Source organism: Mycteria americana, chromosome 6, assembly GCF_035582795.1.
Source record: "Mycteria americana isolate JAX WOST 10 ecotype Jacksonville Zoo and Gardens chromosome 6, USCA_MyAme_1.0, whole genome shotgun sequence".
NCBI classification, from domain to species: Eukaryota; Metazoa; Chordata; class Aves; order Ciconiiformes; family Ciconiidae; genus Mycteria; species Mycteria americana.
This window is the reverse complement of record NC_134370.1, coordinates 15,176,265-15,204,247: the sequence shown is the minus strand read 5'-3', so window position 1 is coordinate 15,204,247 and position 27,983 is coordinate 15,176,265. Positions and strand designations below refer to the sequence as shown.

The window sequence follows — 27,983 nt, the reverse complement described above, 5'->3', positions numbered from 1 at the left end:
TTAAATTGGCTAAAATAAAGTTTATTTTACTGTTACAATATATAATCTCTTATCAACACAACTCACAAAGTGTTTACAAAATAATCTCATTTTCTGCTGCTTTTTAAACACTACTTTTATACAAACTTTAAAGGTAAAATAGGAATTTGTAGCTAGAAATGTTTTTGTTACATTTTTTTAGAAGCATCACAAGAATTACTTCAAAAAAAGACTTTTTTTTTCTTATAGTGTCATCTTCACAGACAAAACTGAACATTTATTGTGAAGACCTGAGGAAGGATTCATGAAAGCTTTCTTTAGACAAAGGATGCCAGTCCTCTTACGTTGACAGCGAGCAAGTGCATTTGAGCTAACTTAGGTGCTCTGAAACGCCTTACAAAGGAATCGCCTCCCTTTCCCTACACTGACTGTAGGGAAGGGAGGGAGCCTGGTGCATAACAGTAGCTTTCATGAATCCCCACATTGATGACCTACTATGCAGCAAGACCATAACACACAAAGCTCTGGTCCTTAATGCCGCGCAAGAAACCATGGAAATCTTAAACCGAACAGAATTTGAAGTACTACAGTTGTCACAAAACCTAGTATTTTAATATGTTAAAATTAAAGTTACCTAATGTCCTCTGTGAACGTGGTAGTAACGGGCAAGTAATACATTACTCAACCCTGGTCTCCACTACAATGCACTAATACGTGTTAGAAAGAGTGGAAAAAGCTACCATTTTCACTGCTGCTAGAAAGATACGTACTAAAGTGAAAGGATTTATGCTCCTGCCAGTCAAGTCAGGTGACAGATTTTACATGACAGCAGAATCAGGCTGACAGTGATTATTTTACATACAGCAAGCAGGTAGAAAGAGGTGCTACTTTTTTTTTTTCATGCATAGTTTAACCAGCTTACAGCCAGCTCATCTCTATTAAGACTAGAGATGCATGATCCACCATTTGGTATAAGCCAAACTACCAGCAAATATATTTCCAGTGCAAACAAAATTGTCTTTCTTCAAGAAAAACAACTAAATTTAATGCTACTTCTCAAAAAACAATGCTTATGATGCATCATTTTCTACCCATTTTGGTCTGCATTTCTAAAGTTCCCTTCCTCTCCCCAAATCACATCCAAAGACAGATGATCACAGTACATTTTTTTTTAGGCAAATGACTGTCTCCTCCCCAGAATAAATTATACTGCCCACTGAAGATCATCCCTGAGAGCACTGTTCTAGCTAGACACTTAGAAAGTAAGCAATATCGCATAGCTTAGAGGAAAAAAAGGCTGTTCACCCCGTGAGATATTGTGGGTTTAGAAAGTAAAAAAATGCAGCTACTCTGAGCATTTAAATTCCCTGAGCTGAGTGAAATTTGAAGACAGTAATTTGTAACACAAAGCATAGCAACATCTATAGCTGTACTTACAGAAACTGTAATTTTTTACAGTGGTAAAGTCAGACGTTAAATTACAAGCATACAGCAGTTAGTGGTGGTTCCTTTTACTTGCTTCCTGTCACAGGAAATATGATGGCCTTCTTTGGTGAAAAACAGCAGTGAAGAAGCTTGATGACTCTGATTCTTCTGCCTTCTAATATTCTAGCAATCTTCAAGTTACAGTTAGCGGAGATACTACCAGGCCATAGTGCAGTACAAGTAAGCCATCCTAGAGAGAAGAGAAAGGAACTGCATCATCATACCACTTCACCTTCACCATGACGCATTTCCATCACCGCCTGGTATGCCAGTCACTGTGTGGCAGAACATCAGCTTCAATCTTACTCACCATTTTATACCATATCACTTTTGTATGGCAAATACAAGTTTTGAAATATCAAGGCAAATAATTATATTCCCCTCTCCTCTTTGAGGTGGAGAAGGGTGTTAAAAAAAAGATAAAAGCTGGTACTTTGCTTTTATTTTAAAGTTATAATGGAATTATCTCATCTTCATACAATAGGCTCTCATTTACAACTCATGCTGCTTTCCACATGATACTGTGGGGCAGAAAAAAAACAGTAATCAATTAAGTAGTTCTAGAAGGTGCTGCCAAAAGCTGTACTGGAAAAGCCCAGACTACTACTACACATTTATTAAGTAATGAATACAAGGGATTAAAAAAAAAAAAAGTATTAGCTTATTAAGTCATATTTCTCTTCGTCTGAGACTGCTCCACATAATAAAAAATACCTTTCACCTGTGAAACAGGATACTTCCTGACTCATTAGTCTTACTTATGTCACTTAATTCACACACAGCTGGTGAAAGGTCTAGCACTTGGTCTGCTTCCACCACTGATCCACTGGGAATCTGACTTGTTGCATTAGACCTATTTACATGGCCAGGCTTTAATAAAAGTTTTCTTTTGCAGAGAGAACTGCATTAATCACAACTGACATGTTAAAACTTTACCATATTTTGCTTCTGACGTTTTTGTCTATTAACATACAGGACCTAAGATAGCATATGTTCCAGAGAAGTTACACAGTTCTGCGTAAGGGGGTATTTCCAGCACATTAAAAAAAAGATATATATCTTTTTAATTAAAAAGTTATTTACAAAAAAAAAGTAACAAGACTGTCACCACTTTACAGGTTCTGTAGTATAATACAATAACAGTAGAAAGTACTATATTAGTCTAAACACAGTGTTTTGGAATAATATATATATTTTTTAAAACAATAATTTGTTATCGATGTAAAAATGCTTCTGATTGGTTGGTGTAGCCTCAACTACTCTTAAAAATAATCTCTGAGCCATTTTGCATTGGAGGAAATTGAAGATTATAAATTGATCTAAAAAAGACTCAAGAGGACAGAATGTGCTTTTCCACGCCTCCATGACATGCTCTTTTTCTTCCCTTGGGAATTCTTTTCAGACAGTGCCTATCAACACCTCTAAGTTCTGTCTGGAAGATGACCTCTTATTAGAAAAATAGCCTTGTTTTGCCCTTAGTGCCATAAAGCTCTTTCAGCAGAAAACCACCCTAATTGCTGCTGTGTATAATTATTTTACTCTCTCTTCTACCATTAGTTTCTTTAACTTTGTCTGGCAGCTAAATGGTGCCACTGGAAACAAAGCCACTGTTCGGGGGGGAAGTGCAGTATGTTATTTTCAAGGGAAGAAGAAAGTGGAAGAGCTACTGGAGTTTTCAAATGTGATGGTGGAAGAAAACAGATTCATAATGAAGGAGAACAGATCTGCAACAGCAATACTTTGATCAATTTTGCCAACATGCTCATTTAGTAAGACCTGAAACTCTGCTTCTAGCTACAGATTTTGTAATTTACTTAAAGAGGAGATTAATATTCTAAGTCAGGAAAAGAGGGCACCAAAAAAAAAGGAACCAATTAAAAAAAACCCCACACTTAAAAATGTAAGGTTCTAAGAATGGCCATACCAGGGCAGACCAAAGGGCTGCCTAGCCCCATGGTGAAAGCCTAGATAAAAATACATGAAGAGGGCAAGTATGCTACCTCCCTATATAATTTTCCAATTTCAAAAGCCTATCTCAGGAAGTTCCTGAGCCCTAAGTCAAAGTAGCTTTGTATCAAGTGTCTTCTGATGACTTTTCTTCTATAAACTTGGTCTGCTGCTTTTGAATCTACAAACTTCTGGCATCCGCAAGTCAAATCTAAGGGAAATCAAATCCAAAGGCTTTGCATCACTGGACATGGTGATAACAGTCATAAGATCAAGACTGAAGATCTGAAAAAAGGGATTAAAATGCAGGCACTGAGAAAAGTGGATCAAAGTATTCTTTTATAAGAACCATCAAAACCAACCAGAAGGGTCATACTGGAAAAAAAGGACAACACATTAAAACACCTATAGAAGAGACTATTTTCAGGCTACAGCAAATATGCATGTTCCCTAACTCTACAGCTACGGGCGATACAAACAGCTTCAGAACAACAGCAAAAGTGCTCCGTGAGTCTCATGCAGCTTCACTTTCATTTAAAGGATGCTTATGATGACAAATGAGGGCCTAGTGTAGGGTAGATGCCAACCAACCTTAACTTCAATGGACCGCAATGAAAAAAACCTATTTTATTCCTGTGTTATTAGTGTAAGCTCACTAACTTTCCTTCATCTTCTCATCCTCTTAACAACCACAAATCCATTGCTAACTCCTAAAAGGATACAGGAGGAGACAGGAGCTTTAACTCAGTTAGTGCCTAGCATAAAGCAGTATGACTGCGTTGCAATACGAAGATAGGATCCTGATTGTTCTCACTTCTTGTTAGGTAGAACAGCTACTATGAAGTTACTTACACCTTCACAAAGATATACTTACTCCTTGTGCCTGTTAGCTACTTCAATAGAGAAAATAAGACATATTTAAGCTTCCTTTTTTGGAGAACTGTGGTCAAAACCAGTTTTTCCTCTACATCAGAATTTCTTAAAGGAAAGAAATATTTATACAAGAAGAAAATGCTACAATGTATTCTTTTATGAATGAGTTTTCAAATGGTACATTTGGCAGTAGGACATTTAAAGGAATTATCTATCTACAGAGGAAATACCCCTGTTAAACCAAAGGCCAAACCCACTGCAATTTTTTCTGTACAAAGAGAAGCTCAGAGTTAACCCAGCACTGGCACTGCTTACTCTGTAATTATTAACTTTTAAAGTATTATACATTTCTATATATTTTCAGCTCCTTTCTCTAGATACTGTTCTTAAAAGGAAATCTAAACAGAGAATGAGATCTCACTGCTTATTACAATCTCAAATCAGGCTAACTCAGACATGCCCAAAAGAAAAGCAAAATGAAATACGATCCCTTCTTACAGCAAAACTCTCCACTGTTCTTTGCCACACATTTGTGAACCTGACCTAAAAAAATGGAAAGGATCCCACCTGTTACACCCAACTATAAACTTTGGAGTGGAACTGACAAACAGAAACATCATAGTATATACACCTTTTTATGTTACAAGAGCAGCAAAGTGCCCCACTTTACAAATTCAATATCCCCACAGCAAAGAGTAAACCACTTCCATAGCAGATGTGTGCTAGAGGGTCACAGTAATTAAATTAGACCACAGCTCTTACTGCCCAGCTCAGGAGAGACCAAAAAAATAAAATGGCATTGGGTTACAAAAAGGTGAGAATTACAAAGAGAGCATTATAATCTGCAAGGCCTCTGTGCCAAGGGCCAGGGACGTAACGGAAGCGACTCTTTTTAGCTTCTCTCATGTGTGAGCTCATTATATCCATCAGTGATGCAGAGCTCTGAGGAGGCCAGTTTCAGACAAGTGAAAATAACTAGCAGCTTGGATCGTGTTGCATTTGTGCAGCAGAGGGGAGGAAGGTAATACAGGGAAGAAATTATATTCCCATATAGTTAATAACAAGCTTCCTTCCACAGCTACTTGATCAAACTCTTAATTACAGGCAGATCGCAATGCCTGGTAACAAAATTGAGCCTTTTAAAAATTTCTATCACTGCCTTTGATCTCTCCTTGCAGTAAATTCCACAAGTTTTACACTGTTTTAAAAATTCAGCAAAGTTGCTTCTTTTTATATAAATTCTGTGCAGCAAATTTTTTTATGTTTTTGCCCTAAACACAGTTAGAAATCCTATTTCCAGTGAATTAGAAAGATTCAACCAACCAGCCAATTTCAGAAATGTTAAAATATCTTGAGATCTACAGATTAAACAAGATTTATTCCTGATTTTTTTTTTAGCCTTCTATCAACTACTCAGAAACATGTTAATTGTTTATATTCAGCTACTAAAATTAGTTGCCTATTTACTCCAATTAAAACAACCCAAGCAGGTTACTATGGGGCCAGTATCAAGACTATTTCTTTTACCATAAGATCACACTTGATCTTCCCACACTTGTTGGAAAGGCACACAGTTACTCAGAACAGCTAAAACCCTGCTAGCTTGCACCTGTAGGTGACTTTAATTTACTGAGGCTCTATGGCATCACTACACATTGTTACTCAATAGGAAAAAAACCCCAGCACCCAAAATCTTCACAAAACAATCCTGAGCATTTAAGAACCATTTAGGAGGAGTAAAAGTCCCTAAAAAATTACAGTGATTATGGCCCAGAAAAATAAATCACACACAACATATGTTATGCTGCATTGCATTGGAAGAAACTTCCAATGTAAATGCTGTCAAAGAATGCATGTTAAAATTAATGCCTTGGAAGAGAAACTTATCTGCATTTTTTAAATCACTTTTCTCAGCAAAAAGAGTAACTGCTGACATGAACAAACTTGCAAGTGAAAAATGTGATTCAGAAGAGCAGTTATTTTTTCTCCTCTAACAGTGACTGTACTCATCTAAATAAAAAAAAACCCAATGTTTATTCCTTTAAATGACTTTGTACTGCATAAGTAGCTACTGAAGCTATTTTCTTAGCATGAAGCAGCTACAATGAACCTCAGAAACTGGTAAGTGACAATGGCAGTTTTGAAGAGTGTTTCAACATCCTAGTGAGAGCTGTTAGGGGCATTCCAAGCTCCAACACTGCTTTGGAAAGGCTGTAAAGGTTATGATGGCACAAGATGCCCCTGGAGCTTAATGAAAAATCCATCAAATGTTCCTCTGTAGTTGTAGTCTCACTGGGCCAGGACAATTATGCCCCTCATTGAATTTCAGGTCTTGGTGAAAAAGAAAAAACCCTTACCACTTTTAGACTTGACCAATTCATCTTTTTTTTTCTGGATAATTATCTAAAAACATTTTCCAAGTTTTTTTTTTTAATCCTAGAAATGCATCCTCTTGATTTCTGCAAAATAATACAATGTGAGACTATAAAACATGAAAATGTCACAAATTTCAATATAAAAAAGAAGAAACTGTGGATTATTTGGTGTGGTTTATTTTATGTGGTTTATTCCTACTGTAACTATCTGGCATCCTAACAGGCTTTGTAAGAAAATGAAGACAAGTTAAGGATGAACCTGATCTTTCAAATTCCCTGGCAAAAGTGACTATGAAAGCACAAGACTTCACAAAAAGCAAACATCTTTTTCTGCTTGTTTGCCCAAGAGAGCAGGCTTATGAGAACTCATCACTAGCATACTGATTTTGTAATAATGAGACTTGAAACATCACTGGAGAACGTATCCCAAGACAACTGTTCTCTTTGTGGAGCTGCTGACTGGTACTTAGCCACTAACCATCAATCAGGCAGACCCAATTCTGACAAGAAATGAAAGACATTAAGCTTCAACTAGGCAGATCCATTTCTGACAAGAAATGAAACCAATGCAGTTTTCCTTAAAGTGCTTCCCCAACAGCATTTTTCATACATGAAAAGTTTTTGTGCTAAGATGAAGTCTAGAAACACATACATTTGAGTATACCCCTGGACTGAGAAATAAATCATCCCCCTGCTATTTACTGAAGCTTTTAGTAGAGGGCACTTACAACACTGTGTGTTAATTGCTGCATTTACTTACAATGAACTCATTATGTTAGAAGCAAGTTTGTTACCAGTGCTGTTTCCTCCTGGTTTCTATCTCCTGCTCCCCAAAGTGGGTTAGGTTACATATTCATTTTTGCTTTATATTATTATATAAACAGCTAAGACATCAAGCATGGCATTTATTCCCTTTGACTGCAGAAACTGAGGTACACACCACAAGCCTCAAAGATTTTTAATGTCTGCCAACACTAGCATGAGCCACATATGTCTGCCCTGACTGTGGGATCCCTCCTAGTTACTCAAATCATGTACAGGTGATGCAGTGTCCAAGATACCTTGAAATCAACTTTCCACTTCTTGCCCCTGACACAGAAGCCCTCTTGTAGCATGAAAGGGCTCAGCAGGAAATTTAAATGTAAAAGATTGCGCACGTTTGTGCACAAACAAGTCGAGATAACTGAATTTGCTACTATTTTAGCCTTTTTGCCATCTGCTTAGATTGCTTTCCAAATAAAATACCAATCTAAATCCTATTTCTTTCCACTGTATTAGATTAAACATTAACTTTTCAGAATTCCAAGTTTAGATTAATATACAGTTTGCCATACATCATGATTTTACATCTGTATCTTACTATGCACTGGGCAGACTACTTAATTGTTTTTGCTGCAGTTCTAAAATGGCGCAACCCTTCCCATTATAAAGATGCTTGAAAAGATTCCCAAGGAAATAAAAAAAATGCTTTCTTATTTGCAGAGCCAGCAGCACTTAAGACAGTAAATTATCAACAAGAAATAGTTGGCTATACACTCATGCTGTGACCAGGACCAGTATAATATGCATCAAGCAATATTAATTGCATTCATTACTCTGTATCTTTGGTTTGTGCTTTTACGAGCAAGTTTATTCCCCTGACCCAGTCACAAGGCTAGCCTTATTTGGGATGCTTCAGTCTTTTGATTTCTTGCAGAGATGCAATTGCCAGGGAGGAAAACAAGAAATGTTAATTGAAAGAAAGGTTGGTATAATTTATCACTGATAAGAGAGCAACTTGTTTTAGGAAAAAAACAAACCACCCACAAAAACCTCATACCCAGAACATCATCAAACCATCAAGAACACTCTTAGCACATGGTATACTTCTCAACTCTATTTACAACATAAAAAACATTTTGCATAAGTTGGAGAGATTTTCTAAGTGACTTCTTCAGACAACTTGGTGTTACCTGATAGCTTAAGAAAGACAACTTCTATTTTAAAATAGAAAACCTGGAACAAAACCCCAGCTACCACACGTACCTGTACTGCACTCTCCCCTATGGCTTGACGAATTTCCCTCAGTGTCTGGTAGTGTTCTAGCAGGTGATCACCACATATTATGTCTACCTGTGAAAGAACACAAACACGGTCAAGTTCAACCTCCCTTTGGACTAGCAAAACTGTATCTAAGCCCTTTAAATTTGATTAGAAGAGTTCAATTCTATCATGTTAGACACTAAAGCCATCTTCATCTTTGTTGTCCCAATGTATTTACCATGCATAGCCCTATTGCACTGCCCTAATGCCTCCCACCCCACGCCCTGACATAGGGTTCACTTCTGGAACAGAGAAGACAGTTTATCATTTCACTCCCAGTTTTGGTGCCTCTGCTGAAAAAAGCTATTTAGTAGTAACTGTGATGAATTTAATGCGAATTTAGATCATGTATTAAAACGATCCCACAAAAATCCAGAGTCATTTATCAGTTGCAAAAGAGGGCAAGTTGTTTGTGCCACTGACAGAAAATGAGTCATTGCTAGCCTCATTCTTATCTTCAGTGAGAAAACACATGAATAAGTCTGCTTAATATGACTGTTTAGAAGAAGTGTTTTAATAGAACAGCTCACTGTATGCCACTGTCAGCAATTACTTCACACAGTCCTCCTTCAAAATGCAATCAATACTTCTGTTATGCAAGTGAAGGGCATACTCAGCAATTCTAAGCAATGTCCTCTACTGCAGCTAAACTATGTCAATAATGTCTGCAATTCCGGAGGAGGCACTTTTATTAAGTAACTGCCCACAAAAACAGTAATTTGGGGGGGGGGGGGGGGGGAGGAAATCATAATTAAGTATTCCGAATTCCTTGCCTTGCTATTATGAAAAATAAGCTTCTTTATAAAGTTACTATGAATTTACTGTGCATAATGTAAACCCAGTCTCTAACATTCCAAATTAGAGCAGCTAACACAGCACTGTTTCTCTCTCAACTGCAGCTTGGTTACAGTTTCCTTATGAGCAATTCCTAGATATGGAAATGAGAGGGCTCTCACCTGTGAATTACAATGACAAAACCTCAAAATTAAAGTTAAGAGCATTGACAATGAGCTGTCCCACAGCTTTCTGCAAGGAAAATGTCTAAGCTCTGCCACTGCAGTAGTCGAGGAGCATACTGCAATATAATTACGTATTCTCTTAGATGGTCACTTTCCACTATAGGATGCACTCTGTGCTTCAGCTATTCAATTCCCCTGGATTTATGCTCTTCTGCATGCTGACCCAGTATCTCTCTTGTTCTTCATGAAAAGATTTAGAAAGATTTATGCCTCATGCTGGCAGACCACATTGTTCTGAGAATCAGGAACACAGGAATTCTATTCCTTAGAGGCTCAAAAAGGGCTAATTCACTCCACCATCTGTATAGTATGAGAATGATGTAGAATACTCTGTTCATGTTCAGTTGAATCTTAATGTGCAGAAGATGTAAACTGCTTAGTATTACTTCTGCTTTTAGCTTCTAGGAGGAAACCAGCAAGTAAAAATTAATCTGGATGTAACATTAAATATTGATCAGATATTGATCCAAATATATACACGCGTATATATTTAACATCAACATTTGATGTATTTAACACAGAACCTGAAAGAAATATGTTTCTTTTTGAAAGCTGGTTACAGTTATTTCTGCTGTTTCCCATGCATTCTAGCCTCTACAGTTATTACTGCAGGAAGACAGACATGTCTGCTTTGCTTTCCAGTGATATATGAGGGTAATTACTTCTGCTTTATAAGCTTACTTTTCTGACTTTTATACCATAAGGCACAGAAAACTCAATCCTGCTACCACTAAAACATGTATACATATACATTTTATATATTGTACAGAAATAGAAAATCTAATCTATTTGCCCAATATAGGATGCAAACATAGTGACAACTGCTGACACTTCTGTAACAGAATCAGAATGCTTGTTTGAAAATATCCCACTGTTGATCCTGCTGCTCGTTTCAAATGGTAGCCATTAAAGATCCAGTGTCTTCTAATAAATTGAGAAGAGTTTTTCACATTTACCACGTTAGAGTGCTCTGAATACCAAATGCCTAATCTCCTCATTCCAGCACCAAAGCCTGAATTTCTGCCTGCAAATTGTTACACTAGGATTCATTCTATAAAGACAAGAGAATAAAGCATACAATGAAAAAAATCCCAGTTCAGTGTGAAAATCAGTTGCAAAATGTGTCTCAGAGGAATCCTTGTGCCATACAGGAATTATATAATCTTATATATTCCATTACAAAAGAGGCACCAGCAACACAAGTGCTATGAATTTACTACAATTTCAACTGACTGGTAAAATTGAAGCCAGCTAGTACTGACAGGTAGTGAGACAGCAGCAAATATAGTTTGACCTTTTGCTGAAAGGAAACATGAAGGTATAGCTGCTGAATACTCAGTTGCTTCTGTTAAAATTCTTGTTAAAATAAAGTAGCCTTTCCATTATGCCATTTATTTTCTTTAGGTGGCATGTTTGCTATTAGAGCTATTTCTCTAAAAGCCACGATAACAGACAATTATAAATGAATACTCACCAAGGAAGACAGAGATAAAAATGGAAAACTTACATGTAAGGGACATCCCACATAAGATTCATCCCAAGCGGGAATTTGGCCCAGAAAGCAGTAGACCTCAATCAATAGTTTCTATGCCAACCCATACTATCCAGGGAAGAACAAGGAAAACACAAAGTTTTAGAGACTGACGTGAGTATTTGGGCTAGTTATTCAAAAAGCTGGCAAAGCTTTCCATTTACTCTAGCTGCTATTTACTTTTCAAAGGTACCAGATACTTCTATTCCAGGGTCTAAGACTGGCATAAAGAAACTGCATTAGCAACTACCCTGTATGAACACAGACTTTCTTCCAATCTTTCCTCAGGCTGCAGTTTACACACACTTTCAGGAACGCACATCTGATTATGGAACATTTCTATTCTATAAGCTACGTTAATGCATTCAGATCAGCCGAGCCACAAGTCTTTCAGCAGTCTCTCTTGTCCTTACAGAATGAATGGAAAGAAGGTACAATGCTGCTGCAGGATGACCTCAAAGGAAATAACACTTTAAAGAAAACTTCCCATTTTCTCCTCACTCTTCAGCAGAACACAAACTATACAGATGTGCATCAGATGTCGAAGCCAAGTACCTAACGGATTCCAAACACCATAGCCTGTACTTAGCTCAAATTAAATGGTACCTACTTAGCTATTACTAGCAATTCCAGTTGCTCAAAAATTATTTTCACACCCCCCCCGACAAATTCCAGCAAGAATATTCAAGAGAGACCTTGTACTGAGAAATACAAACACATACAGAAAATTAATCGTTGCCCAAAGCACAGACATCAAAACAAAGCACCAGAAAGAGTAAACTACAGTCTGTCAGCTCAAGTGGTAGACAAAAATACATGAAGCCTTAACCTTTCAGACGAACTAGGAAATTCAAATCACAATCCATCTGCAAACTCAAATACAGAAGTCTGAAAATAATTTGAGTCCTCAGCCTAGGAAAAAGGAACAAAGACAGTGACTTCAAAACTGCTTTTTAGACTTTTTTATATACTGTCACACGAGTCAGATGGCTTATTTCACATTTTTGTTAACCTCAATCCAACCCATTTGTGCAGATCAATGAAGAAGGGCAAATATTAGCTAATATTCCACATGAACAAATTAAGTCAAAAAAGTCCAAGTACAGTTAGTAGTTCAGGAGAATGGGTAACATACTTTCTATGACTTGGTCATTGAATCAGATCTGACAGGGAACAAGTAGAACATTCTCAAATAATACTTTTGCAGACTGTCAAACTAAGCTGATATTCAGTAGGAACGGACTGCATTCACAAAATAACCACACCTAGCGTCCTTACTGGAAGTTTCAACAATGAAACCAAGGATGCAATTGACATACTGAGGAGAGAAAGGAGGATATACTGAGGAGAGTTCCCTCCTTACAGTCAAATCTTTTTAAGTCTCAGGTAAGGCACAATTAAACACTGTGGCAGTAAGTTTTCTGTAGATAAATGTGGGAAAAAATACTGCGAATGCAGTGCATTTTAGCTCAACAGTGACTGAAACACGTGTTTCTGAAAGAAATTTCCTAGCTTCCCAAGGGAATCTAGGTCTTGGACTCTAGTCCCAAGTTGAGCACACCAAATTAATGACATTTGACATAAAAATTGATTATTTTAGATAATGAAGAACTGGAGAGAGTTAGAAATCAAGACTAAAGAAGTAATATTATAAAGAAAAGCTTGTTGTCCTAAGTTAGTATCTATTTCTTCTTTAACATACTTTGGGGAAGCCTACAGGAAATGAACCTCTGCAGTCCTCAACTCTCTTCCAAATTTGTACAGCAAAGTAAAAAAAGCAGCCAAGCACCCTCTACATTTATATTCTTTGCACGTATGGTTTACAACCTATTTCCCTAAATTCTTCTGCCTGTGCTAATTTATATTCAGGTTCTCCCTAATTTTTTTTTACAGTTTCTGGTTTATTAGCCATCCTGGGAAGTCTGAGTAAGACATTATTCATTAGGCTTATTAATCTTCAATGACATATCTGACATCTCTTTCACTTTCTGCATGTTTACCAACAAACTATCAGCTTCAGTTCTGCATACTACAATGAGAAGGTGACAGCTCAGACATACACTCCTTTAATCTTAAGTCCCCATATGACAAAGAAATGATCAATCGGGACAGGAAAAATACTTCCTGCTTCATTTCCCTAATTCCCTAATCTTTTAAAAATAAGCCTGAATATCTTAGAGAAATCAGTCATGATTTGTGGCATGAAAATCGACTACAGGTTTCCAGTGACCAAAAAAATACTCGCTGAAAAAAAATGGGAGCAGATCAGTTAAGGGGCGGGGGGGGGGAAGCAGCCAAAGTATCTGACTGTAGAAGAAAGCCAATTTAACATTTCCTCCAGACAGGCAGGGCTTGCACAGAAGAGACCAAAAGATTAGAACTAGCCAATGATTGTGCCTTACTCCACAATGGCAAACTTGATACTAGCAGAGATAAAAGTGACTGGGTCAGTCAGAATCAAGCAACGTCTTAAGAAAGGAAGTCTATGAAATCATCAGCTTTTGAGACACAGTAACATCTACCCACTAACAGTAGATCATATCCTGTTTGGTGAAGTCCAAGCAGAAAGTAACTAATGGGGGAAAAATTCTCAAGTTATGCCTATTAGATGATCTCAAGATTGCAAAATCTGAAAGATTTTGCAAAATCCAACACAGGGGCCTAGCTTGATTTTGAAAGATGGGTACCTGCAGTTTCCATTACGGATGCTCAGTGTTCCTGAAAATTGAGACTCTGATGTACTAGAGAAAACCCAAATAAACAATTCCTTCCCCTCAAATAAACAACTCAATGCAAAAAGTTTCTGTAGCCTCATTTTGAGGATACTTTTATTTTTTCAGAATATCAAGTCACCACCGCCTGAAAGCTACATAAACTCTCACTGAGAGGAAACCAGCAAATGAAAATACATGACTTCTTCAGAATGATGACTAATTTGTATCTGATTTGCTTTGTCACCACTGAAAAGGTAGCTGCATGAACAAATACTCATTATTGATGCACACAGTCAGGCTGTGTTGTCTCAGACAGTTACTACGGTATGAAAACACAGCCTTAACTCCAAAGCCAGCACTTAACTTCCACCATTTGCCTGTTCACATCAGTATCAGCTTGATTTACCAATAACTGGCAGCTTTAAGAATAGTTTACACATTACAGAAATCCTGCACCTTCTCAACTGAAAGGTTACTGAAATATATTGAAGAATTGAAAACTGGTTTTGACATGCAATTCCTATCAAAATGATTGAGAAATATGAAGTTAAATTCTTTTGTACCATACTCTGCTCCTTTGAATTATTCGGAGGCTCGTGCCTACATTTGCTTTCATTTCCACACATCCATTCACAGTATCATTCTTTCTTAGCCCTTGTTTGCTTCTTCAACATTCAGTTAAATTTTACTGTTATTCCACTCCTACCTGTCTCTGCCTTCATATCCTCCCACACTCACACGCTGTCCTGTCTATATGCTCAGTTTTTATCTTCGAAACAGCAGTATCTTTTGGTTTTGAATTTAATCTACTGAAATCTTACATGGCACTTTAGAAACTCTATACAAATAATAAAGTATTATAATGAAAATTTAAACATGTTGCAAATGAGTTGGGAGAGTTGTTCCTTGCGTATCACAACATTCCAAATGTTTCATTTTTTAATCCTTACTGCATTAAAAAAACCTAACATTACTTCTAGACTCTAATGAACAACGGAAACACTCTGTCTGAAGTGCAGGAGTTAACACTGATCACAGTGAACTTGTAAGTGCCACTACAAGTGGCATACCTGACAAGTAGGGTCCAGATCCATTTTTCTTCTGAGGAATTTCTCCACATGTCCAATTGTTGCCTCCCCTGAAACACGCACAAACTTCTTTTCCAAAGGCTGCAAAGAATAAATGTAAGATTTTAAGACGACGTACATTTTCAGCCATCATCCCTCGTAAACCCCAAAGCCAAGTGAAAGCCCAATAACAGAGGCAGACAGCTTAAATTTTTGGACCCTTCTCTGATCTACTTCCAGATTACCTCATAGGGAAAGGACTAAATATGTATTAAGACTCCAGGTTCAAACTTCCTGCTGTTTAAAACAACACTTAAAAAATAATCAACTACTGACTTCAGTCCTATTTCACTATTAAGTACTGGAGAATGATATTTGCTATTAATTCTGCATAGAAAAGAGTATTACACAGCATTTTAAGAACTTCTCCCCCCACAAGCATTTACTCATCAGAAGCACATGAACTATTTCCTAAAGTTTCCTTATTTTCCCCAAATCAGGCCTGTGTACCAAACATGATTCAGATAATTAAACCATGTCATTTTATAATGCAAGGAGCTTAAATCCTTTAGCATTCTAAAAGTATTATGGCTTGGGCTGGAATCAACTTAATAGTCCATGAAATTCCAGAATCAATTAAAATATACTACTATGCTGAACACAAGAGCAAGACTGGTCTGAAATCTTTCTGTATCATTTCTAAATACTTTCACAGCAAGGACTGCAATGACAAGACATTTGTTACACCAGCCTTAAAAATTTTAATGGGTTTCTCTTCTACAGATAAAATTTTACACAGCTGACTGGTGATATGGGCAGCTAAGTGAAGAGGCACAAAGGCAGAGCAGCTGACTGTATTCAGTGTGATAAATGGATTATCTTTTGTGTCAATTAATTGGATTTTTATGTTGACTTCTCTGAACAGCTGTGATTTACTATCCAGGTTCATCATATTCTTTCAATTTGAAAGAAGGGTCAGAGGGTCATGGACTACCTTTGAATTCAATCATGAATTTAAATATGTATCCATGATAACTGTGGTTTTGGAACAATAGTTTGATTTATTCATGTACAAGAGCTAGAAATGACAGTCAGACCTGATCTAGGGAACCATGCTGCTGCAAGCTTGATGATGCTGAATGTATGCTTGCTGCATGTGTAAATCACAGTTTATGGCCACGGACATTGTAATCTGTTCTCTGGCCCCCATTCCCACTTAAAAAAAAAAGGTTGAAACCCTTCATATATGAAGTTCAACATCTAGTTCAGAAAAATAAGACAGATAAACAAGTAATTGAGGACAGAGCAATGCTAAAAACGGATCATGGTATGTTTTGTGAGAAGTGGATATGAAAGGGGATTTGGAAGGTTGATGAGTAAACCTCTTGGTCATGAAATGAATTAAAAAAGCATGAAGATATAAAGTGTAGTGAAGAAAATAAGGATAGAAAGGAAGAAGAGATAAGAGTGAATCGAGGGTTAACATACAGCAAGGAATTTGAAAATGTTATAGAAAAATACCAGTTAAAAGATGTTGTATTTCTTAAAACTCACATAGATGATATAGAAGTCTAAATACGCACATAAGCTGAGTGGCATTTTAGTCTATGGATAGTAGGATTATTTGCAGCACAGAACTATTCACTGTGAGTAATGGTGGGCAGCCTTTCATCTTCAACATCCTCAGAACACTAGACTAGTTAAAGTGAGCAGGAATATTGATGGCTTAAAAGGGGGGGGGGGGGAACCCCAACCAAAACACACACACACAAATCACTTTCCTGAATCACAAAGACTCCTTAATGATGTTCGAGCCAAGTATTTTTTTTAAAGGCAAAACTACTTGCATTGGAATGGCATGTTTCAGAGGAATTAAGTGTCTGACACAAATTTTAGTATTACAACACGTAAGTTAATAAAATGGTTGAACCAGCCCACAGTCATTCTTGTGTGGCCCAAAATGAACAGGATAAAAAACAAAGCAGAAAGAAGGGCAAATGAGAGACAAGAAGGATGGGAGGTGATACAAGGGCAAGAAGATAAAAAAAATAGTGTGAAATGTAAGGGTAAAAAGAAGAAAAAATGCTGGGTAGGTGTGGAGGTGTAACAGATGAAGAAAATTGACTGCAGACATTTTCAGGAACATTGCCCCCCTTCTACAGATTAATTTTGTTTTATAAAACAATACTCATTTGAACTCTTTGTGAAAATTCTTATTTCTGTATTTGAAAGTTTGAAATTGCCTCCTAAGCTCTGCCATATCAAATGTAATTACTATTAAAAATAGTATGAATAACTGCAATCAAATCTAACAGTTCAGTTCGTGCCTGAAAATACATTAATTAGAAATCAACTCAGCTGAAAACATGAAGGAAATTAGTAAAGTGGTGCAAGCAGGACAATTCATATTTAAGTTACTAATGTGCTTTTTTCTCAAATTCTTCAACTAGCATTTTCCCCCTAACTGTACCACTTAGGTGTCTCTTATATTCTACTATTCTGTGCCATTCCATCTTTTGAGTCCTATGATTCCAATACAATGAAAGATTAAATGCAACATATACTGAATAATCTTAAGTTATATCTCCTTCTTGCCCTTGAATAGACCCTTGTTTGCTAAATGTTTAGCCAAAATAGTGGAATGACACACTCTGAGCATCTCTAACTACAGCATATGAAATCATGAAGGCAGCAAACAATGTGCAGCTCCTATATGAATTTGTACCAAAGCAGCTCAGTAAGAAGATCTATATTGGGTTCTTCCAATATTCTTCCAATATTTAACCATATTCTTTAGCAAGGATTGGGAACGCTATTTCTTGTTTAGCAGGATAGCCACCATTCAGACAAACAAACGTTGTTAGAGAAGGGATGGAGAAAAGAATAAGCTTTCTGCTGGCTAAAGAAGTGTTTTGTACTGTCTAGACAATTTGTATAATTTTTTTTTGCTATATATTTAAGTACACAGCAATTTATTATACTATTTTTATACCTCAGGCTACACTTTCTCTGAATAACCTATACAAGCTTTCCACTATAATCAGAGAATCTGCTTCAAAAACCAGTATTTTAGACAATGTCTACACCTTTGTTTAGGATTCCAATAAAAGCCATGGTAGTGCACCTTTTGGAGAGAGATGCAAGAATAGCAAGCTAGAATCACCTAGGTGAAATTTCATCAGTGTCATTCCCATTCTCCCACCAAAACTTTAATTATGCAGCCTCAGAAGCACTCTTTTGCTATTCTGTGATGCTATACAATAATAGGTTTGAAAGTACTCTGTAATCCAAGGTTGGTTATTACTATGCTAATGAAAGTTCAGGCTGCACTCAGTGTAAGAGAAAAAACTATATTAAATACATTCAGGTTATACATATTTCTGAAGTAAATTGTAAGAGAAAAATGCAAATCACATCTGCACCTTAAAATTCCCTGTGCCTTCGTTAGCTCTGAAAAACAAGAGAAGAGTAAACACAATTAATATTGCTAAGGTTAACAGTTATTAACACCCTCAAGCTCTTTATTATAACATAGTGACTTACTTATTTAGTAGTCTCGCATATTAAGCTTATTTTCCAAATCAGGCTCTTTCTTTCATTAAACTCCAACACATGAAATTAATATTAGACTGAATTTATATATCTTTTTCTCCTACTCTTTATTTGGTACTCCATTTTTCTTGTGAATTCAGCTATTTATGACTTTGAGGTTTGTCTACATGAAATGGAAAAATAACAACACAGCCTAAAGCCATTTTTAAACACAACACAACATTCATTTTCATACGAGTAGGTTGCAATATTAATTCTGCTTAAACATCCATACTTCATCATCCTTGGTATTTGGAACTTTACCAGACAGTACCTAAGAAGTTGCTGACAGAACATGCCCAACCACCAAAGAGGCTTTCTGGGCCAGTTGTTGGCTTTCTAGACAATTTATATCACAGGATTAATGCTAATGCTATCTAGGAACTCAGGAAAGCGGCAGGTGTTTCTCTGGAAGGCAAAATACACACAAAGGTGGCAAATGACCAAATTCCTACCTGGCTTCAACAGAGGTTCATTGATTTGCACAGTCTGAGCATGTGATCTACTACTGATCATCTATACTCCACACCTCATCTTGTAGTGCAATGTATAAATTTCTCAATTAATTAAGCCCAATTCATGACATTTCACTATTCTTGCATTGCATTAGCAAGTATGTACATATGAGAGAGGAAAAAATGCAGTATTTCATTGCACTGGAGAGGGCAAAAATCAAACATCACTATAAAGCAACTATACTTCTAGCGACCATTTGATATAGCAAGCAAATGTATTTGTAATGCTTGTGCAGACCACACATTAGCATGGCACTTCAAGTTATGGTAACTGAGTATCTCTACCTCTAAATATGTACCAGCTATCAGACAGAGTTAAGTAAAACCATCACCAAATTCTGCAACTGAAATGAAATTTAAAGTTACTAAAAAACAAACATAGAAAAGCTTTTCCACTACAGCTCTCATTTTCTCTGATACAGTTCCACAGCCATAGGAGACTAGATAATATAATCTAAAGACACAATATAGACAGTCAGACTTTCAAAGCAACAATTTCTGCTAGCTGGTCCAATCTACTCCAAGTTTTCTTTATCCAAAGAGCTTTCTTAATCTCTCATCGCCAAGAAAAGCTCTTTGATTTTGACCTTTGAAGGGGAAAACATATTAAGTATAAAAGAACATATAAAGTATAAAAGAAGATCAAAGGTTAAAAAGTCACTAAAATAAATTGCAAAGTAGATACTGTTAAGCCATCATCCTTTTTTTGTTAGAAACATTCTGTGCTTCCCTCCATATAAGTAACAAAAACACAGTGGACAGTTTCACATAGTATAGATGGTATTTGCACAGTACTACCTGCTGCCAACACTGGAATGGAAGCTTGAAATAAAACTACCAGAAAAACAAATACAACAACACAGATTCAAGAGTCATTTTGTTTCAGACAGGCAGATACATGTTTACTAGTTTTGAGTTCTAAGTTGCCTGACATCTTCCTCTTGCTCTGAAAAAAGAAAAATGTACCTGCTGAGAATCACTGGGGGGGAGGGGTCTGTGTGTGTGTACACACTTGCTAGTAACCAGCAGACCTTCACAGTGGAGAGCTAAACCAAAGTACTTTCACTACAATGAGTTCAAACTGTAACTAATCCTGCAGTCAAGACAATCTAAGGAAGCTTTCGTACAGAGTCACCAAGTGTTCCAACCTGAAAGGGACATGCTTGAAACTAAAATCTAATTCCTGTTTTTAAAGTAATTTTACAGTGAAACTATCATTGACAAAGACGCGGGGCTGTTGGTATAAAAGCATAAAACCTCCTATGCCCCCCTTCACTGCATATGCTCCCTCTGCCACCTGCCGGAACAGCACAGCAGTGGCCAGTACCCATCACGGGTCCCAGAATGAGCATCCCTCAAACTCCTACCTAGATGCTAACTTAATGAGACACAGTCACAGCCGAGACAATAAAATAACTGCATATTTTCCTAACATTCCTAACCCAACATAAATGTAGGGTAAATAGCATTATATTTTCTAGCATTATCTTTCCTACTGAGATTTTGGTCAAAGAATTTTACTTTATGCGTGTATTTATCCATTTAATCACATTTTACCCAATGGAGTAAAAAGCATGTCTGAGCACCAAGTCACCGGGACCCTGTACTAATTACGTCATGTGTTTTATACCACATTCATTAAAGGGCAAAAAGCCTTTCAAAGTACAATTAAAAACTGTATTTAAATTAAGTTTCGAGTGTACAGTACATAATGGTCATGGGCTGAACAGCTATATAATGTCTTTGCTTTCCTCTCCTGTTCAACCAGTGGCTCTTGGCTCTACTTAAGACAAACCTGCTCTTAATGCAAAAGCTTTAATTTCCTTGGTCTCATTTCTTCAACACATGAATGTATTTCCATACCATCCTACTCAGCAGAATGGCAGTATAATACCTTGTTTAAAAAGGGGAACCTGAGACAGACTGTGTTGAAAGCTAACCAAGAACTGCAAGTGCCCAATTTGGGACAGCCAACATTGGATTTGTCTGCACAACACTTGATACTACAGTTTTAGTCATGACTCCCACTGCTTTCAGCTGTGCTTACGAGTATTCAGCACTTCTGCAAGTCAGGCATAAAGGAAATGAATACTGAATTAAGTCATGTATGTGGATTCACAATGACATTCTACAGCACAGTCAGGCATTGTTCCCTAGAGGTTTAGCTCTAAGACCTTCCCTTTCTTCCTGCAGTCCCACTCCTCATCCATTTAAAGAAATAAAGCAGCCACGTGATGGGCAACACAAAAGTAAAGCCAACAAAACAAAAAACCACACACAACCACCTCCCTGACCAAAATTTACTCATGGAGAAAATTTGTTCTGTATTCTGAATAAAGTGAGACACAGTGGAGACACTGGACGTAACATATAAAAAGACTAGGACACGATGTCTACAAAGAGCGAGGTTGAATCAAGATGGTATGCTTTGCTGCTAGAATTTCCCAATTTCTGAGGTCTTGATTTTACATCATTTGTGGAATAGTTTGCTATGACTACGTATTGGATTTCTCTCAACATTTTCTTCAGACAAAGTCAGGCCAAAAGCAGGCACAATCTGGGTAGAAGGGTAAGAGTTGCACAAGAAGCAAGCCACTTCCCCCCCCACAACTGAGGTTCTGCACTGTGAGGTGCTAGCAGAGTAGTTACAGCTTTCAATCCTTTCTCAATTACCCTCTCTCAATCACTAACATATAAATTTGCGTATGGCCAAAGCAATGTAATTTCTCCTTCCTGTGTTCCTGAAAACAGCTCAAGTGTTTGGGCTAGATTTCGCCCCTACAATCCATGGCTAAAGGTGACTCCTGATACAAAAGCTTCAGCATAATTCATTAAAGTCTGGGAAACTGTTAGGCAAACTTAATAGTAGACCACATTATTACCCCCACCTATAACATTTAGGGGAACACTACTCTTGCTGCCCAGGTTGTAGTTGCAGTCCCCGAGTTACATGAGCAAGTCCTGGCATTGTCAGCATTAATGGTACTGCCACCTACAGGGATTAAGGAAGTGTAAGAGCAGGTATATCATCATTCATTTTACTGAGACTACACTACTTTGTTAAAAATAAAACAAACACATGTAAGTTTTAAAACCACACTTTTTAGGAAACTATTTTCATAGGAAGACACTGTACACATTTAGTTATCTGCATCATTTAGCTATGCATAGTTGGCTGTCACTATTGCACTGTAAGTTAAAACCAGCTCCCCACTGCTATTTCAGATGGGAGAAATGCACATTCAATGAAAACTAAGAGCCAGTAATGGTCCATCATACACAAGCAGCACCCTCACGTCAGCCAGTTGCTTGTACATTTGCCCACAACTCACCCAATGAACTCCAGAAGTATGGAGATGTCAAGTTCTGGTGGGATCCGGAACACGGAGCCCAGAACTTTTCGAGGTCTTCCTCTGCTCACTGGAACTGGCTGTGGGACAGCTAAAATATTCAAATAGCCAAAATGCAAACACAACTTGAAATAAAAGCAGCATAAGACACTAACATGCGCCAAGCAAAACAGATGAGCTCATAAAGAAAAAGAGCCCATGCAATTAATCCTTTTTTTTTTTTTAATGACTAAATCAGCTCTTTATATATTTCATGCTGTGTATCTGAACCAGCATTTTATTATCTTTCAGTGTGGCACCTCTCCAAAGAGGTGTTTATTTGATAGTAAGACAAAAAATAATTAGAATAATCCCTCATCTGTCAAATAACTTCGAAGTTCTTATTTTTACTCCTTTGTAACGTGTATTATTTATTAAGGGCCAGAAAATAAAATTAAAGCACATTTTATATATTATGCCTGGTTGTAGGCAAAATATAATCTGTTTAAAAAAATCCAACCATGATCTGCATTTAAGTGCTGCCAGATCCATCTTCTATTTTTGTAATTTGAGAACTGTGACAAGACACAGTTACCAGACAACCAAGAATCCCGTATTTCTGATACTGCATATCTTCTTCAGTTGTGAGCTAATATTTCAAGGAAAGTCCTTAAGAATAAATGGTATAGTAAATATTTCCTTAACAGTGTCCTTTAAAGTGATTACAGCTCACCTGGTTTGGGCACTTCTAATCCTCTTTCTTTATAGAAGTCATGCATTTGTTTTTTCTCTCCTGAAAAAACCCACAATACAGAACAGATTGGAATGTTATTTCAGATGCTGAGAATATCCATATAGTTTCCAATTATCAGAACAGTAAAAGCTTTCCAAGTTCCTACAGACCTTCACCATCACTAGCATTCCATACAAGGCTGGGACACTTAAGATACCCAGACTAAGAGTTTGTCAGTAAAAACTGGGAAGAAATCAGAGCAACTGGCAATAAATTACATTGAAATAGCTGCAAAAACAAGTATCCTTCTGGCTGTCATGACTATTTTTATACCATCGATAGTCCATATACATCCACTACATGGGTATATTTCACCCAATCCACCCAGGCAGACTGTGCAGATTCACTGGCTCCCCAAGTTCAAGGTAAATGACAAGTGACAGTGAACACACCTGATCAGAAAAATATATGAAAAAATCAGAAAAATATATGTGGCAGAGAGGAAAAAATAAAAGCTTTTGAGAGAATCGGTCTTAGCAACTTTTTTTCAACTGAGGCAAGTGAACTTATTAGATGGAATGATATTTTCTGTACTTACACAAAAATATGACACGACTATGAAATATCATCTGGATGTTTATCTGGACACAGTTACACCTGTGTTTCATGAGACAGGGTACATACCGCTACCCATAATAGCGTTTAGCAGCCAGAAAGATACCAGTTGGCATAGCTAACTCATTAAGATTTATAACCAACATTAAAAAATTATTTTAAAGAGCCCAGAGTAGAAACAGGGCTTTGAATTACTCTGTTTTCTGTTCAGTCTTTTCAGTCTCTAGATGGTAATAAAATAAAGGGACTTACTTTCCTCCAAATTGACAACTAATTTATAGACTATGTCTTGCAGCTGCCGGTCAAGTCTATTAAAGAGAAAAAAAATGAAAGCAACTTTGGTGCAATACAGAACGGTTTTCATTAACTTGTAACAGAGATGCCAAATACACTGTTGCAATATGACCTATGTAAAGAGACAAGTGACAGAGCAGCAACTCTATATCTGCCTAAATTTGTGCCTTGACAGCAGAGCTCCAACAGAAGAAGCCATGTAAAGTTAAAAGCACCACCCTTCAAGAATTCATGAACAGTTCAAGAAATGAAAACTCAATCTTCAGAGTTAATAAGTGTACCATGCCAACAAAGCTTTGTCTAAAAGAAAATCAAACCAAATAGTTAAGATCTCATATCACCTGTAACACTGAGCAAACTCATAAAAATACCCAGGGTGGGGGGTAAGAAACCCTGGAAAGGGATACAAAATAGATAAAACAAGAAATTGAGTATTATCATCTTCACTATTGAGATGAAGCTTACATAAACAAAGAACAGAATTTGTTTCTTGTAACTGTTATTTCAATTTGAAATAGGAAAGCACTACAAGTCCGTAAAACAAGACATTTAAAAGTAAGCAGCAAAACTTGAAAAAAAAAAAATACCTATAAAAATGACATGAACTTATTACCTGATATTATAAAGGGGCTGTGTCTGATGTACAACAATATTGCATTTTGGACATCTATTGCTATAGTAGAAGTGTCTCACTATGCAGCTTTTACAAACTGTAAAGAAATAAAAAACCCATAAAAGTCACATGTCCATTATACAATACCATCTGTTTAAGCAAGAGGAGCAATTACACCCACACTTCTCAAATAAAATTTGTCAGAGACAACGCAAAGCAATTCTTTCAACTTTAAAACTCAAGTAAACAGCAGCTCTCTGCCTGTACAGAATACGAATATTCAACTGAATATTCAATTAGGATTATTCCTATGAATAATCCTAATCCATCTGATGCAGTGGTAGGTGTTCAATGTTGTAATTGTGCTACCCAGAACAAAAGTAGAACTAAGATAACAGAATACTGACTGCTGCAGACAAAAGGTGTGCTGAAAAGCACCCTACAAGCAGTTTCACTAGAAAAACCAAGGTAAGAAATTATAATTCTGCCATTTTCTTAGTATTTTACATGTACTTTAAAAATCTGGAAGGAGAGCTTATGAGTGGAAATATGTAGAATAAATAACTTACCATCGAATCAGCTCCACATCAGCCTGAACACATCGAACTTTTCCCCAAAATTTACCAGGAAACTTTTAAGAGATCACCACAGTTGCACTTGCAACATTATGCTGTCCTTACTAACAGCTGTGCATTTTCCTAAATTACAAACTGCACCGAGTATTGCATGGTATAGATCAAACTAGTAAGCAGTGCCCCATTAAAAAAAAAAGGGGGGGGGAGATTTCCCTCTATGTAGTGTTAGCAGCTGGAAGGACTAGGAAGTTGAGATTCTTGGATTCAGGTGGGAATGTAGGTGTGGCTGAAAGAGTCAGCTTCACAGAAAGAGTTTTATTAGCTTTGATGGAAAATAGTTCTGTTAGCAATGGAAAAACTGTTAACACAACACAAGGATTGAGGGGAAAAACAACAAGACAAGAACAATGAAATCAGTTTTTTATTATCCATCTATTTCTATTCATCAGGCTATAGACTAACTGTTCCATGGGTGCATATAGCTGTTTCTGTACCTGAACTGGTATTATGAGCAGGGCCACTCAACTTTCTTTTCTCAGGTACATACTCAAATTCTTAGAGCCTACTTGAAAAAAAAAAAAAGTAGTAGCTTTTTTTTTTTTTTTACTTGGGCTTTATCTTTCCATACATCATCTTCCCTCTTAACCTGGAACACTAAGCTGACTTCATGATTGACTGATTTTGTGATTTTCTGATGCTTAAAATATCCACAAATATATTTTCCTTAAGGAACAGAATAAATACAACACACATTCACATCAAACAGAGAATTACCTTTGTGAAGCCAGAACATCTCAACAGCTAATTTTTGTTTGAATTTGCAACTAAACTCTTAGAATAACAATACTGATACTTACAGGTGTGCAGACATTCTGTAATGGTTGTAGCATCAATAAAGTAACCCTTGCAGATGGAACACAGGATGTAAGGGGTCAGCTCTGCGAGGTTTATCATACGCTACAAAGACAGCGTGCAAGAGTTTTAATACACAGGCCGAGCCATGAGCTTCCTGATTGCAGCTTCCAAAATATCACAGCCTTAAACCATGAAAAAAGTCTGGATTAACATGCTACATAAATGGGTTTTCCTAAGAGGTCAATCATTCCTCATATACAGCTCTTTTCTAAAGACTTTCATCTAGTCTTCTGAACTGACCTTTTTGTGAATGGCAATCCAATTGGATTGTTTCATGAATCATATCTGAAAAGCAAACTATAAACAACCCTTGTGGGAAAAGTTCTTTTGTATAAACTCTTTAATAGAATATCAAATAATCAGCAAGCCTGAAGTGGATACTGGTAGCAAATAATATCGTTATTTGAAAACGCTCAGCAAGCGTGTTGGGGCCCCCAATCAAGATATATAACTAGTACCGTCTCTTGTTTCTACACACAGTTAGGGATTATACAAATACACACGGAAGCAAAGGCTGGAATTTCACTGCTCTGAACTCTGGTTATGAAGTACATTTATCGGGAACATATACAAGTATTTTCATAACAATTTTCCTGTCAGAAGTCTACTATTTCAAAAAAGAACAGATTTCTTATATAGCAATGATCTGAGATCTGTCTGAGAAAGGTAACACATTAGATTTTTATGTTCCGTTTTCTCTAGTCTCAAAGCCAGACTAAGGGTCTTTCTTTCCCTCGATGGCACCATTCGTTTCACCCACATGCCACCGTTTACCACCCTCTCAGTTACACCAAGAGTTTGTAAGGGCTTCATTTAAATGAGACAGATAAAATGAACTTGGGTAATAATAAAAAGCCTACTACCATACGGGTTACGGCGCCTAAGCAGGGGTCCAGATTCGCACCGGGAAGTTTTCAGAAGTCCCCAAAAGCATGTAAGTTGAAGTCCACTGCTTACAGCACCTGCCCGAAAACCGGACTTCCGCAGACGCCAGGCCCCACCTGAAGTCGCTGCGTTTCACAGCCAGCAGCCTCCCCACAGCAGGGCAGCCTGGCCGCCCCGCCACCTCCTGCCCTCCTCAGGCTCACACCCCCGCCCTCGTCTCACAGCTGCCCCCGCAGTGCCCTGCTCCGCGCTGGAGCCCGCGGGCCGCTCCGGTCGGGGCCGCCCCCGCCATCCCGGCCCCCCCACAGGCCCCGGCCGCCCCGCCATTGCGGCGGCAGGGAGCGCGCGCCCCCACCGCAAGCCGCACGCGCCCCCCGGCGGCGCGGCGCACGCCGGGAGCAGGGCCTGGCGCGCGACGGAGCCGTCGCGCCGGCCGGTGCGTGCCCTCGCCTCAGAGGACGCTCCCCGCCCCCCCGCCTTTACCTCCCGGTCGTCGTCCGATTCGAGCTCCCCGTCGTCCGTCCCGAACCGAGCCCCGGGGTCCCCCTCGAGCTCCTCTTCCTCCATCTCCTCTTCCTCGTCGTCTTCGTCGTCGTCCTCATCGCCGCTGGACTCCGAGCGGCTCCGCTCGAACTCGAAGGGGAGGGAGCGCGACCCCGAGCAGCTGGGAGCCCCCTCCATCTCCTGGTCCTCATCGGCGGGGCCCGCGCCTGCTCCATCCCCGCCCGACAGCCCTGAGACCACGGAGCCACCGTCCACCTCCATGTCCATGGCTCGGGGTGGGGGGCGGGGACCGGGGCAAACGCGGGACCGTCTGCTGGCCGCCCGCGGGGGACGGCGGGAGTG

The 27,983-nt window shown here is 38.0% G+C and overlaps 1 protein-coding gene across 1 annotated transcript; it reads right to left on the bottom strand.

Moving 5' to 3' along the window:
* On the bottom strand, positions 1–27,970 carry PCGF6 (polycomb group ring finger 6). Its single transcript, XM_075504626.1, has 10 exons — positions 27,621–27,970; positions 26,195–26,294; positions 24,763–24,859; positions 24,108–24,163; positions 23,241–23,300; positions 22,511–22,619; positions 18,495–18,522; positions 15,076–15,174; positions 8,685–8,771; positions 1–1,654 (listed from the first exon to the last, which is right to left on the bottom strand). Exons 1-10 carry the CDS (start codon positions 27,906–27,908, stop codon positions 1,598–1,600), a joined length of 981 nt encoding a protein of 326 aa, XP_075360741.1. The 5' UTR covers positions 27,909–27,970; the 3' UTR covers positions 1–1,597.
* Positions 27,971–27,983: the final 13 nt, after the last annotated feature.